General features: G+C 41.0%; 1 protein-coding gene across 4 annotated transcripts in view; it reads left to right on the plus strand.

The window, feature by feature from the left end:
* abcc4 (ATP-binding cassette, sub-family C (CFTR/MRP), member 4) overlaps positions 1–14,295 on the plus strand; it is a 492,919-nt gene that overhangs the window by 261,567 nt on the left and 217,057 nt on the right. For all 4 annotated transcript variants that reach the window (XR_007247792.2, XM_048533436.2, XM_048533434.2 and 1 more), the window contains exons 16-19: positions 5,546–5,686; positions 11,861–11,898; positions 12,766–12,863; positions 13,871–14,017. Coding sequence is in view for 3 of the 4 variants with exons in the window: in XM_048533436.2 (XP_048389393.1) it covers positions 5,546–5,686; positions 11,861–11,898; positions 12,766–12,863; positions 13,871–14,017 (424 nt within the window). In the remaining variant the exon portion in view is untranslated. The remainder of the gene's footprint in view (positions 1–5,545; positions 5,687–11,860; positions 11,899–12,765; positions 12,864–13,870; positions 14,018–14,295) is intronic.

The raw sequence follows: 14,295 nt of genomic DNA on the forward strand, positions 1-14,295 counted from the left end.
TAAACTACTGACCGCCAAACTTCACTTTCTCCATATTAGCCAATGTTGTTGACAGTTCTCTTGCTTTAATTTCTGTTCCTCTAAATCCTGTCTATAATCTCTGTCAAAGACCTTGAACATGTTGCATTCTACATCCATTACCACCTTCCCCAGCATTCCTTGTTTGATCGTTCCAATCAGGCTTCTGATCACTTTATTAAAAATGTAGAGAACAAAAAGACATTGATACAGAGTAATTTTGCAAAAGAAACAAATTTGATATGAGAAAATAACATTTTAACACAGGATCCATAATGCACTACTTGACAGTGTGATGGGGGTACTGCCAATTTAAGCATTCAAGATAGTGTTCGATAATTATTCAAATCAAAGAAATATTCAGAGTTTCTGAAGAAGGGTCTAGGCCCAAAACGTCAGCCTTCCTCTAATGCTGCTTGGCCTACTGTGTTCACCCATCTGTACACCTTGTATATCTAATATTCAAAGTAATTTTCCTGCCTTCTGCTCATGACATGAAGTCATGATGTTCAACGACAATTATCAAAGCCACATGTTGGATCAAATGTGACTGTGACAATGAGATGGCCCCATTTCCCCAAGGCACAATCTCCTCTATCGTCCTTGACTGTCTTTGATATGGCTCACTACACCATGAAATAATTTTAGTGTATAAAATAATAAAGTAATTAAGCAAAGTAGGGTAAGAGAGCTACTGTTAACGTAAGGGAAGTATGTTAATAATATTCTTACATAAGTGCCTTTTTTTTGGAAAGGAAGCTTAAGGGGCTTAAAGAAAGTCATGGCAGCAGAATTCATACCTATACTTGTCCTGTGCTGTGTGGCGAATCATGGAAGCTTCAGTTGTCCTTGGTAACCTTGTGTGCAGGAAGTGTGCCCAACTGCAGCTACTGGCTCACCACATTTTGGAGCTGGAGCTACCCATGCCATGGATAGCAAACTTGGTGAAGTGGTCACACTGCATGTAAAGACTGAATAAGCAAAAGTGTAAAAGTGACTACCAGGCAGAGTAGGGGAGGGCAGGTAGTGCCCTGTACCTGTTCCCCTTTCGAACAGATATAGTGTTTTGGATACTGTTAGGGGAGATGTCTATGCAGGAGAAAACAATGGGAGCCACATTCATGGCATTGAGTGGGTCTGCTGCACAAGAAGGGAGGAAGAATAACAGAGCTATAGTGGTAGGGGGTTCAATTGTAAGGGGAACAAACTGGTGTTCTGCAGCTACAAAAGAGGCTTCAGGATGGTGTATTGCCTCCCTCGTGCCAGGTTCAGGGATTTGACTGAACAGCTGCATGATGTTCTGAAGGCGGAGGTCAGCCAAACAGATGGTGTTTGGCTGCCCTCCTCTTTCAGAATATCAGGTAGAGATGGGTAGAAAAAGCAACAAACCCCTGCAGGCAGAATTTAGGAAGCTAGGAGTTAGATTAAAGAAAAGGAATCAAAAGGTAATAATCTCTGGGTTACTTCTTGCGCCATGTGCGAGTGAGTTTAGGAGTACATATGGAACATAGAACTTAGAACATTACAGCACAGTACAGGCCCTTCGGCCCTCGATGTTGTGCCGACCTGTCATACCGATCTGAAGCCCATCTAACCTACACTATTCCATGTACGTCCATATGCTTATCCAATGACGACTTAAATGTACCTAAAGTTGGCGAATCTACTACCGTTGCAGGCAAAGCGTTCCATTCCGTTACTACTCTCTGAGTAAAGAAACTACCTCTGACATCTGAACTATATCTTTCACTCCTCAATTTAAAGCTTTGCCCCCTCGTGCTCGCTGTCACCATCCTAGGAAAACGGCTCTCCCTATCCACCCTATCTAACCCTCTGATTATTTTATGTTTCAATTCAGTCACCTCTCAACCTTCTTCTCTCTAACGAAAACAGCTTCAAGTCCCTCAACCTTTCCTCGTAAGACCTTCCCTCCATACCAGGCAATATCCTAGTAAATCTCCTCTGCACCCTTTCCAAAGCTTCCATATCCTTCTTACAATGTGGTGACCAGAACTGTACGCAATACTCCAAGTGCGGCCACACCTGAGTTTTGTAGAGCTTCACCATAACCTCTTGGTTCTGGAACTCGATCCCTCTATTAATAAAAGCTAAAACACTGTATGCCTTCTTAACAGCCCTGTCAATCTGGGTGGCAACTTTCAAGAATCTGTGTACATGGACACCGAGATCTCTCTGCTCATCTACACTGCTAAGAATCTTATCATTAGCCCAGTACTTTGCCTTCCGGTTACTCATACCAAAGTGCATCACCTTACACTTGTCTGCAGGACAGTAGGAGAGGAATGAGTGGATGGGAAGATGATGCGGGAAGGAGGGTTTTAGACTGTTTTGAGGGGATATGGGCCTTTACAAAGCATTCCAATTGGTCCTGTTCCATTCAGGTGCAATGTTTCTATGGGAAGGTTTGCTCATGCTGTTGAGAAGGGTGTAAGCTAACTTGGTGGGTGGAGAATATTCAGCAGGAGGAGATGCATGGCCAAAGTTAGAAGTGACAGCAAGTGAGTCAGAACAATAGAAGTTATAGGCAATTCAAGAACAGTGCAAAGTTATAGGCCAGTTAACCGGATTGGATGATATTCATTTTAACACTAAGAATGTGAATGTGACAAAAAAAGCAGATGAGTTGTAGGCACACATTCAAACACAGAGAGATATAATCCCATTGCTGTCACTTCGTCATTGGTGAGAGATGCATAGGATTATCAGGTTAATATTCTGTCAAGACAGCGAAGGAAGGAAAGAGGATGGGATTTTGCAGTATTGATCAGAGAATAAATTACAATAGTGGGTATGGATGACATTTATAGAGTCATACAACATAGAACCAGGCCCTTTAGCCTACCATGACCATACCAGCCAACAAAAACCAAGCTATACTAATTCCATTTCCTGCACTTGGTTGATACCTGACGATGCCCTGACATTTTAAGTGCTTCCATGTGGGACCTTGTCAAACACTTTACTGAAGTCCATGTTAACTCCATTCAACTTCACTACCCTCATCAATTAAGTTAGTCAGACAGGATCTCCATCTGCCAAATCCTGGCTGATGATACCTGATCAATCTCTGCTTTTCCAAGTGTTAATTAACCCTGTCCCTCAGATGTTTTTCCAATAATTTTCTTACCACTTATGTTAGACTAACTTATTTTTAATTACCTGATGTCTCCCTGCTACCATTCTTGAGCAATGGAACCTCATTAGTTATCCTCCAGTCATCTGGCATGTCACCTACGACCAGTAAGGTATTAAATATCTCTGCCAAGGCCTCAGCAACCTCCCCCTTTGCATCCCATAGCAACCTGGGGTACGCCTCATTAGGGTCTAGGGATTTATGAACTTCTATGCCTACTAATCACGTAATACCACCTCCTTATTGATCTTTACATGCTCTTGAACCTCTCCACCCTGACACAAATGTCCAACTACCTTATCTTTCTTTAAAACCTCACCCATATTCACCGGCTCCATGTACTGGTTGCCCCTTTAGTCTTTAATAGGCCTCCCACTTTCCTGATAATACTTTTGCTCTTAATGTACTTGTAAAATGCCTTGGGAGTTATCTTTGACAACAAGATCAAAGAAGTTTCATGGCCTCTCTTTACCATCCTACTTTCATTTTTAAGCATTCCCCTATACTGTCTATACTCCTAAAGGGCTTCCCTGTTTTTAATTCTCTGTACATGGTGTAAGCATCCTTCCTTTTCTTTATCAAACTCTCAATATCCCTTGGTATCCATGGCTTCATGGTTTTGGCTGTCCTTGCCTTTCGCCCTTGGAGAAAGGTGCTGTCCCTGAACTCTCTTCATACTACTTTTCAAAGACTCCCACTTTCTAAATACAGAATTACCTGCAAGTAGTTGCTCCCATTCTAGGTCTACCACATCCTGTCTAATGATTTTGAAATTGGCCTTCACTCAGTTTAGACATTTAACCTCTGCACTAACCTTGTCCTTTTCCATGATGACATTGAAACTTAGAGTTCTGGTCATTGCCTGTGGCTTAATTCCCTATGATTAGGTCTAACACTGCCCTATCTCTCTAGAACTACCTATGTATTGGAACAAGTACAATCTGTCCAACTCCTGGATGCAATCTAAAAATTCATCCCTGTCTAATCCTTTCATACTATGACAATCCTAATTAATGTAAGTAAAATTCAAATCCAATACTACTATAACCTTGTTCTTCTCACACCTTTTTGGTTTGTCTCATATCTGCTCCTCTATCCCCTCTGACTGTTGAGAGGCCCCTGTGGTGTAATGCCAGCAAAACGATAGCTGTTTTTTTTAATTTCTAAGCCCTATGCAGATGGTGTCATTTGTGGAGCCTTCTAAGACATTCTCTATCACTGCGACAGTGACAGTCACCTTTATCAATAATGTAATGTCCCCATCTCTCTCACAGCTTCCCTGTTTCATGTCTGAAACATCTATACCCTAGATTGTTGAACTGCTAGTCCTGCTGTTCCTTCAACCATGTCTCAGTGATTGCAACAATATCATATGCTCACATGCTGATTAATGCTGTCAGTTTATCTGCCTTACCAATCAGGCTCCTTGCATTAAAATGGATACAATTTAGCTTTCTGGTTCTCCCATGAACCTTATTTTCTCCATGTCTCCTCACCCTGCAGGACTGCCCTAGTGTTCTTTTATATCAGCTTGAACCGAACTCCTGATCTTATTACCACTTTACTCCACTGTCAAATTTAGTTTAAAACTTCCTGAACAGTAAGGATTGTGGACTTGAGTTTGCACTTACCTTCCAAAGAGCATCCCACCCAGGTCCAGCCCCTTACCCTATCCACATAACCCCACATTTTAGCATGGCTAATCCACCTAGTTTACACGGCTTTGGGAGGTAACTAGAGTACCCAATGGAAACCTACACAGACACTGGGAAAATATGTAAACTCCACAGGCAATTTGCCAAGGTTGGAGTTGAGTCCCTGGCGCAGAGAACCAGAGGTGCCAAAAATTGCCACCATGCCACCCTTGAGACTTGGGTTGCCTTCCTAAGAGGAGAGGAGATTGTGAGGGGACATTATTGATTGAGGGACATTATATAAAATTATATGTGGGGCACAGATAGGGTAGCCAGGAGGAAATATTTCCCTTTAGTGGAGGAATCAATAACCAAGTGTACGGATTTCAAAAAAGGGCCCAGAGGTTTAGAGGGGATGTAAAGAAAACCTTTTTCACCCAGAAGGTGGTGGATATCTGGAAGTCACTGCCTATAAGCCTTTTAGAGGGATAAATCCTCAAAATTTAGTAAGTATTTGGATCTACATTTGCAGTGCACAGGCATACAGGATTATGTGCCAATTGCTGGGAAATAAGATTATAATAATTGTGGTTGTTTATAACCAACACAGACTCCCTTAATAGGCTGAAAGACTCTTTATTTTGCTTTAGAGTTCTCTGACTTTATAGTTCACAGACATTGTGAGGATCTGAAAATTGTAATCTGTGGTTCACAAGTTGTACAAATTTTTGTCTGACAGGAGGAGTCTGTACTTTCAGCAACACCAGAGGAGAGTCGCTGTGAAGGATCAATTGGCTTTAACATTTACAAGAAGTATTTTCTAGCGGGTGCTAATGGTTTTATACTGATGGTTGCCATCATTCTCAATTTGGTGACACAAGTAAGTGACTATGTAGTCATTATAAATGTTGTATTGTAAATGAATCTAAGAAATGACTTAATCTGAAATGTATGAGATATTTTTCTTATGCTTTGAGCAAGAGGTTCTTTTGAAAAATAATGGACAGGTAGCTGCTGTGATTTAAGAGCTTTCTTTTATGCACCCCTGGAATTGCATAAAGATAAATCTTTGGCTACTCATCAATGAGCTGTTATTAATGATGGATAATGTGAATCAGTTTCCTTCTGTATGCTGCAATACACTTCTTTATATCTGTGATTTGCTTGATTTTGTGGTTAGACTTGTGTAATTTTAAGTTACTTAAAAATGTAGGAACAGGAGTAGACATTCATTCCCTTGTGTCTGTTTCACCATTAAATGAGAACGTGGTTGATCTGTGGCCTAACCCCATATCCTTGTGCCTTTGTCCCATAACCCTTGAGAGCTTGGCTTTGCACATTTTGGGAAAAATTCTGGGGTATTGGTAAATTAAAATGAAAAACGATCATAGCAGAAACTCTACTATAGCTGATGTCACACCCAGCATAAAGGAAGATTGATACATGACTTCCAGCGATTGTATCTCATTCTCAGGACATCAGTGCCGGAGCTAACAAAGGCAGTATCCTAGGCACAGCTGTGCCATCAAAAACTTTACTTACATCAGAAGGGCAGCACCATCCATACTAATGATTGCAGGATGTTCAGATGCATTTGTAATTCCTTAGTTAAAGAAACATTCCATTCCCAAATGGAGCAATATCTCCACAATGCACCAGGAATTGGTCATTTTTAAGACAAGACCAAACCACCTACCTTTGTTATTCAATGTCACTACTATTGCCAAGCCAACTGTCTACAGGATCTTGAGGATACCAGAGGCTAACCACTCAAAAGGTGTTCCTGTCAGAGCAGATCATTGCCTTGGTGTTCCATGGTGGTAGACTCTGCTCATGATGTCCCAATGTATTTCCACCAGTTAACAGGCACAATTAAAAAGTGTGATTGACGCTGAACTTTCCTGAAAGAGTGGAGCCAGGACAACAATCCAGAAATTTGACATGATTCACTATGAAACAATTTACTCAATTGGAACCCCATCTGTCAACGTCATTCCCTCTACCACCGGTACATTATGTACATGCTTTAGGGTGCACTTCTTTGTCAACTCTTTTCCATGAGCTCTGACAATATTAGCAGATGAATACTACTGTAATATATTAATGTGACATCTGTATGTTGCATACTGTCTCCAACACTGTAAAATTACATCATTCCTTTGTTATTGCTGGGTAAAAATCCTGCTGCTCCCAACCTAACAACATGCCTTCACCAGAAAGACTGCTGTAGTTCAAATAAGTTGTTCATTCTCACAGTCTGAAGGAAAATTAGTGCCCAAGCACATCATCTCTTCCTGAGGAGGAATATATAACTAATGTAAGTCGATGCCGCTGGCTGTTTTACTCCCCTGACTATTGACCATCTTAGAATTGTCCTTTGTCAACCAATGTCTAAGCCATGAACATACATCGTGAAAGACAAGGGTCCCAACAATAAACTCTTTGAAAATCCATTGCAGACCTTCCTGCCCAAAATACGTCCATTAACTATGATTCTGTTTCCCCTCACTGAGCCAATTCTGTATTCATGTTGCTACTTCCATTTTTTCCCAAGAACCATAATTTTGCTCTCAAGTCGTTTGCTTGGCACTATATCAAACTTCTCGAGTCTAGCATTTTAAAAGAGGTAATTGCTGAGAAAATGAATATATTTGTTTTGGTTTCCCATAATCCTATTGATTCTAGAATTCCAATGAATTAGAAGGTAGCAAATATAACTCTTATGCTGAAGAAAGGAGGAAAAGACTTATGACGTGCAAGGAGAAATAGACCACTCAATCCTTTGAGTCTACTCCAGAATTCAATGAGTTTGTGGCTGATCTGATAATTTTCAACTCCATTTTTCTGCCTTCTCCACACAACCCTTGATTTCCTTATTGATTTAAAAACCTGTTCATCTCAGCTTCAAATACACTTAATCACTCAGCCTCGATGGCTATCTGCATCTAAAGTCTCCGCGTTCTTCCTGTAGTGAAGTGGCCAGAACTGCATGTACTACTCCAAATGTGCCTTGACTAAACTTGTATGCAGCTTCAACTTGACATGTCAACTTTTATACTGAGTGCCCTGACTGATGAAGGTAAGCATGCCCATTAGTCGTTTTTATCTCTCTACCTACTTGTGTTGCTACTTTCAGGGAGCTATGGACTTGCACCTCATGATCCCTATATATATAAGTTCTCTTCAGGACACTGCCATTTACTGTACGGTTTCCTCTTGTGTTTGACGTCTCAAAATGCACCACCTCACACAATTCCAGATTAAACTTCATTTGGCATTTTGCCACTCAAGTCTCTAACTGATCTATATCCTGCTGTATCCTTTGATAACTTTCCTCATTATCCAGAACTCCAATTTTTGCATCATCTGCAAACTTAAAGTCAGACCACCTACATATTTATCCATGTCATTTAAGTATATTACAAGCAACTGAGAGCCGAGCACTCATCCTTGCAGAACGCCACTAGTTGTAGATCTTCAGTCAGAAAAACAGCCCTCCAGACCTATGCTGTCCTTGATAACCAAGCCAATTTTTCATTAATGTGCCAATTCACATGAATGCCATGTAACTAAATCGCCTGGACCAGCCTACCTTGTTAAATGCTTTACTAAAGTCCATGTAAACAACATGCCCTACCCTTATCAAATGTCTTTGTTACTTTCTCGAAAAGCTGAACTACGTTTGTGAGACAAGCCCACTCCCACATAAAGTCATGCTGCCTCGCCCTCATAGGTCCATTCGTCTCCAAATGTGAGTAAATCCTGTCCCTAAGAATTTCTTTGTTTTTATTTCCTATTCTTATTATATTTCTTATTATCGCTAAGAATATTCGATAATTTCTCTTACAATGTTGTTAGGTTGTCGGCCTATAATTTCCTGTATTCGCCCTGTTGCCCATCTTAAACGAAAGAACAACATTGGCTATTCTCCAGTGTTCTGGGACTTTGTGGCTAAAGAGGAAAGTGGAGATATCTCTGTCAAGGCCCCACCAATCTCCTTCCACCAGTATCCTGGGATAGATCTCATCAAGACTTACTACCTTACTGTTTTTCAAGACACCCGACACCACCGCCACATTAATATTAACATGCCCCAGAATAATGCAATACCCTTCCCTAATATTACCACCATTAATGTTCTTGATGAATGTCGATGCAAAGTACTAATTAAGGACCTCATCCAGTTACTCTGGCTCCTCGCATTAATTCCCCCCTTTATCTGTGAGTGAATTTATCCTTTCCATAGCTACCCTCTTGCTCCTGATGTACGTATAAAATGCCTTCAGCTTTTTATTAATCCTCCTTGACAAGGATATTTCATGGCCTCGTCCAGCACACCCCTTGTTTCTTGTTCTAAGTTCTTTTCTGCTTCCTTTAAACTCTTTTAATGGCCAAATTGATTTTAGTTTCCTAAAGCTATCATTTGCTGCCTTTTCCTTTTTGACTACTCTTTCAATATCACTTATCATCTGAGGCTCCTGAATCTTACAATCTTAATCTTTCATCCGAATAGGAACATGCTGGTCCTGCACAAGCCTTTAGATAACTCTCACATGTCAGCTGTGGGTTTAGCCTCAAACAGCTGGCTGCAATGTAATTTATCCAGTTCCTGCCCTAGTGCTGTATTAAATTGCCTTCAAACCACTTTAGCACTTTCACCGAAGGACCAGTCTGATCCTTAACCATGGCTGTCAAAAACTTATAGAATTATGATCACTGTTCCCAAAATGCTTGAAACTTTGATCGCCTGGTCAGGCTCATTCCCCTGTACAACATCTAGTATGGCCTCAGAGATAATGGGAACTGCAGATGCTGGAGATTCCAAGATAATAAAATGTGAGGCTGGATGAACACAGCAGGCCAAGCAGCATCTCAGGAGCACAAAAGCTGACGTTTCGGGCCTGGACCCTTCATCAGAGAGGGGGATGGGGGGAGGGAACTGGAATAAATAGGGAGAGAGGGGGAGGCGGACCGAAGATGGAGAGTAAAGAAGATAGGTGGAGAGGGTGTAGGTGGGGAGGTAGGGAGGGGATAGGTCAGTCCAGGGAAGACGGACAGGTCAAGGAGGTGGGATGAGGTTAGTAGGTAGCTGGGGGTGCGGCTTGGGGTGGGAGGAAGGGATGGGTGAGAGGAAGAACCGGTTAGGGAGGCAGAGACAGGTTGGACTGGTTTTGGGATGCAGTGGGTGGGGGGGAAGAGCTGGGCTGGTTGTGTGGTGCAGTGGGGGGAGGGGATGAACTGGGCTGGTTTAGGGATGCAGTTGGGGAAGGGGAGATTTTGAAACTGGTGAAGTCCACATTGATACCATATGGCTGCAGGGTTCCCAGGCGGAATATGAGTTGCTGTTCCTGCAACCTTCGGGTGGCATCATTGTGGCAGTGCAGGAGGCCCATGATGGACATGTCATCAAGAGAATGGGAGGGGGAGTGGAAATGGTTTGCGACTGGGAGGTGCAGTTGTTTGTTGCGAACTGAGCGGAGGTGTTCTGCAAAGCGGTCCCCAAGCCTCCGCTTGGTTTCCCCAATGTAGAGGAAGCCGCACCGGGTACAGTGGATGCAGTATACCACATTGGCAGATGTGCAGGTGAACCTCTGCTTAATGTGGAATGTCATCTTGGGGCCTGGGATGGGGGTGAGGGAGGAGGTGTGGGGACAAGTGTAGCATTTCCTGCGGTTGCAGGGGAAGGTGCCGGGTGTGGTGGGGTTGGAGGGCAGTGTGGAGCGAACAAGGGAGTCACGGAGAGAGTGGTCTCTCCGGAAAGCAGACAGGGGAGGGGATGGAAAAATGTCTTAGGTGGTGGGGTCGGATTGTAAATGGCGGAAGTGTCGGAGGATAATGCGTTGTATCCGGAGGTTGGTAGGGTGGTGTGTGAGAACGAGGGGGATCCTCTTGGGGCGGTTGTGGCGGGGGCGGGGTGTGAGGGATGTGTCGCGGGAGATGCGGGAGACGCGGTCAAGGGCGTTCTCAATCACCGTGGGGAGAAAGTTGCGGTCCTTAAAGAACTTGGACATCTGGGATGTGCGGGAGTGGAATGTCTTATCGTGGGAGCAGATGCGGCGGAGGCGGAGGAATTGGGAATAGGGGATGGAATCTAGTATGGCCTGTTCCCTTGATGAACTATCTACATGTCGCTTAAAGAAATCCTCCTAGAATCACAAAACAAATTCTGCCCTATCTAAGCCCCTGACTCTCGGGGAGTTGCACTCAATATTAGGGAAGTTAAAATCACCCACTACAACAACCCTGTTGTTGTTACATCTCTGCATGATCTGATTTCTTTATCACCTGCAGGATATTGGGAGACCTATCACATAATCTCATCAGGGTTTTTACACCTTTCTTATTCGTAAGTTATAACCATATGGCCTCGCTGAATGAGCTAAACCCAGGCATCCTCTCTGTGTGCTATGCAGCTGTGACATTTTCCTTGATCAGTAATGCCCCTCTGTGTCACACCTGAAACATCTAACCCTAGAACATTGAGCTGCCGGTCCTGCCCTTCTCTCAAACAATATGTGCTAGGAATGCTGATCTCAAGGTTGTGTACATCTTGAGCACTTTTTCAAATTCAGCTTTGCTGAGCTTCATGGTTAGATCAGCAAAAGTAGGATTGTTCCTGAAACAAGAGGGATTGAAGGGAGAATTGATAGTGATACTCAAAATTATGATAACTGAGACAGGTAGAATTGATAATGATGATATATTATTTAAGCTTTTTATCAATAAATACTAATTATTATCTTGTAATTATTGTGTGGACAATTATTAATGGGTGAGCTTGATCTTCTTTTCTGTTGGTTTTACATTTTGCAAATTTTATTTTTGGTGGCCTTGTACATCTGCCTGACTCTATACCATTTGCCTTTGTACATACATTGGCAGCGTCCTGTTTTAAACTAATAATCACAATGTGACATATTGTTGGCAGATGGAGAAATTTCATTTGTGTTGTGCAAGATTGCTACCTTCTGCATTCACTGGAGACCAAATTGAACATTTAAATCCAATAGTTTACGTTTTCAATCTGTCTAAATTTTCCTTTCTTCTGCTGTAGGTTTCTTATGTACTTCAGGATTGGTGGCTTTCTTACTGGTAAGGTTAATTCCCTTAATGTTGTAGTGTGTTTTGATGGCCTTATTAACATTGGTCACTACTTTTAGTTTGAAAAAAATGATCTGTACTGAGATCCCTTTGCCCCAAACACAATTTCATTTCTTACTCTCCAACTAAAATGTGGCCTCCTTATTCTGGCTGCTTTAGACTTTACTCATAATACTGTGGAATTAGTTTTCAAAGAAATATAGGTAATAAGTACATAAATTAATTTTGAACTAAGACTCTTGAAGTGTGCGGGAGCTGTGATGTTTCATCTACATTCAGAAATGAACATGAATCTTCTGGCCTTTCCACATGCTCTACCCTTTTCCATATAACCTGATTTTGTAAACAAAAAACAAGTTTTGGTTTTAAAACATCAGCATCTACAAATTCTTGATCAAAATTAAGCACTTTAAATATAACATTGTAACGATGAAGGGAATGGACCAAAGAACATCCAGTTGCAGATGCTTTGTTTAGTTGCATCATGGTCATATTTACTTCTGTGTGCAGTATATAAAAAAATTGTGAAGACTTGTACTTACTCATACCTTTTGAATCATCTCTAAATTGTACTACACACCTTTGGACAATCCAGAAAAATAACACACTGCTGGACATTCCCTACAAATAAGAATCATTTCCAGAATAGTAACACAGACAGTCCATTTTGACGTGTACATATGTTTTTAAAGAAAAGTGTTTTCCTGCATAATGCAATGGTATTGTTACATTTCTACACCATATCACTAGTGATTGAAATCTAGCTTAGGAAGTTCAAACCAGGCTGCACACACTACAGCTGACAAATGCATATGAAATATTTTATGTAATATGTTGCATTGCTTTTGTGTTTTTCAGGGCAACAAGTCAAGAACAACTGAATACAACTCACATAAATAGCCAGAATAACACAATGCAACAGCTGGATATTAACTTTTACTTGGGAACATATGCAGGTATAGAAAAGATGGTACTGTTTTGTTTGAAAATCAATTATTCGGTACTGTTCCATGATAGAATTTGTAAGAAGATGGCCTTCTCCCGGGCTCTGTCAATATTACTCTGGCGATGCATAAAGAAGGTTCATTTGTCTTTGAATAATTTTTCCTCTCCTTTCTTCTAGGAAAGCATCTGCATATAAACCTGACACTTAAACTTCCAAGTTTTGTGAACCTGCAGGAATAATTCTATGTTTTGTAACACTTTAGCAGCAGCAAAATTAAGTGTTGGTAAAATTGTTCTTAGCATATTTAAAAATAGAAAATATTGATCCACGTAGTTTGTGCTTAACACCGTTCTCTATGAATTTCCAAATCTGCTTCTCAACTGTACTTTTGACTATGCTTCAAAAGTAGTTCATTGTTGGTCAAGAAGGAAATTTGACCAGGACATTAAATGAACAATGTACACTTTAAAACTGGATCATTATGTTCACTGGAAACTCTAGATTAAATGTATTGTAATAAAGCTGGACCCCTGAGCAATACAGCACTCCCTCAATATGCTAATGAGCTGTTGGTCAAAGTTACAAAGTCCTGAAAATGGCTCAAATTTGCAATCTCTTAACCTCTAAGATGAGAGTGGTGGTTATGTTTTGGCTTATTTTGCTTTCTTTAACTTAACATTGAAATATGCAAATTGTATGATTCATGCTTGCAGTAAAATGATTGAACGGATGATCTGAGAAGCCTTTTGAACTTAAGTTCTGCCTTTAAAAACATGAAATACAAAGAGTTTAAAATGTTATAATTCAGTTTCCCGTTGTTATATTCAAGACAAATTTTTGCAGTGTTGTCATATTAAATCAATCTTTAGATTAGACTAGATTCCCTACAGTGTGAAAACAGGCCCTTCGGCCCAACAAGTCCACACCACCCCTTGAAGCATCCCACCCCGACCCATCCCCCAAGAACCTTAATGTTGTAATCAGTTGATCAACTGACCAAAATTTATTTTCCTCCAGGTTTAACAATAGCTGTGATACTTTTTGGAATTACCCGAAGTTTGGTCATTTTCAATGTGTTGGTGAATGCATCACAGGAGTTGCATAACAGAATGTTTGCGTGCATAATAAGAGTTCCTGTTTTATTCTTTGATAGAAATCCAATCGGTAAGTGTATAATTCTATAAATTTCAAATTGAAGAGTGTACAGCTTTTGTAATGCAGCGATAAGTTAGAATTAAGGCTTTATATTTGGAATGATGCACAACTACCACTAGGGGACAGTGTTCTCTAACTGACTGATGAAAAACATTGATAATTGTACGATTAAAGCAAAAAAAAATTTTGCAAATACTCAATTGGCCTGACAGCATCCGTAAAGAGAAATGGACTTAACATTTTCAGATCATGATCACTCCTCATCCGAACTGCTCTTATATTAAGTA

Source organism: Stegostoma tigrinum, chromosome 6, assembly GCF_030684315.1.
Source record: "Stegostoma tigrinum isolate sSteTig4 chromosome 6, sSteTig4.hap1, whole genome shotgun sequence".
Lineage (NCBI taxonomy): Eukaryota > Metazoa > Chordata > Chondrichthyes > Orectolobiformes > Stegostomatidae > Stegostoma > Stegostoma tigrinum.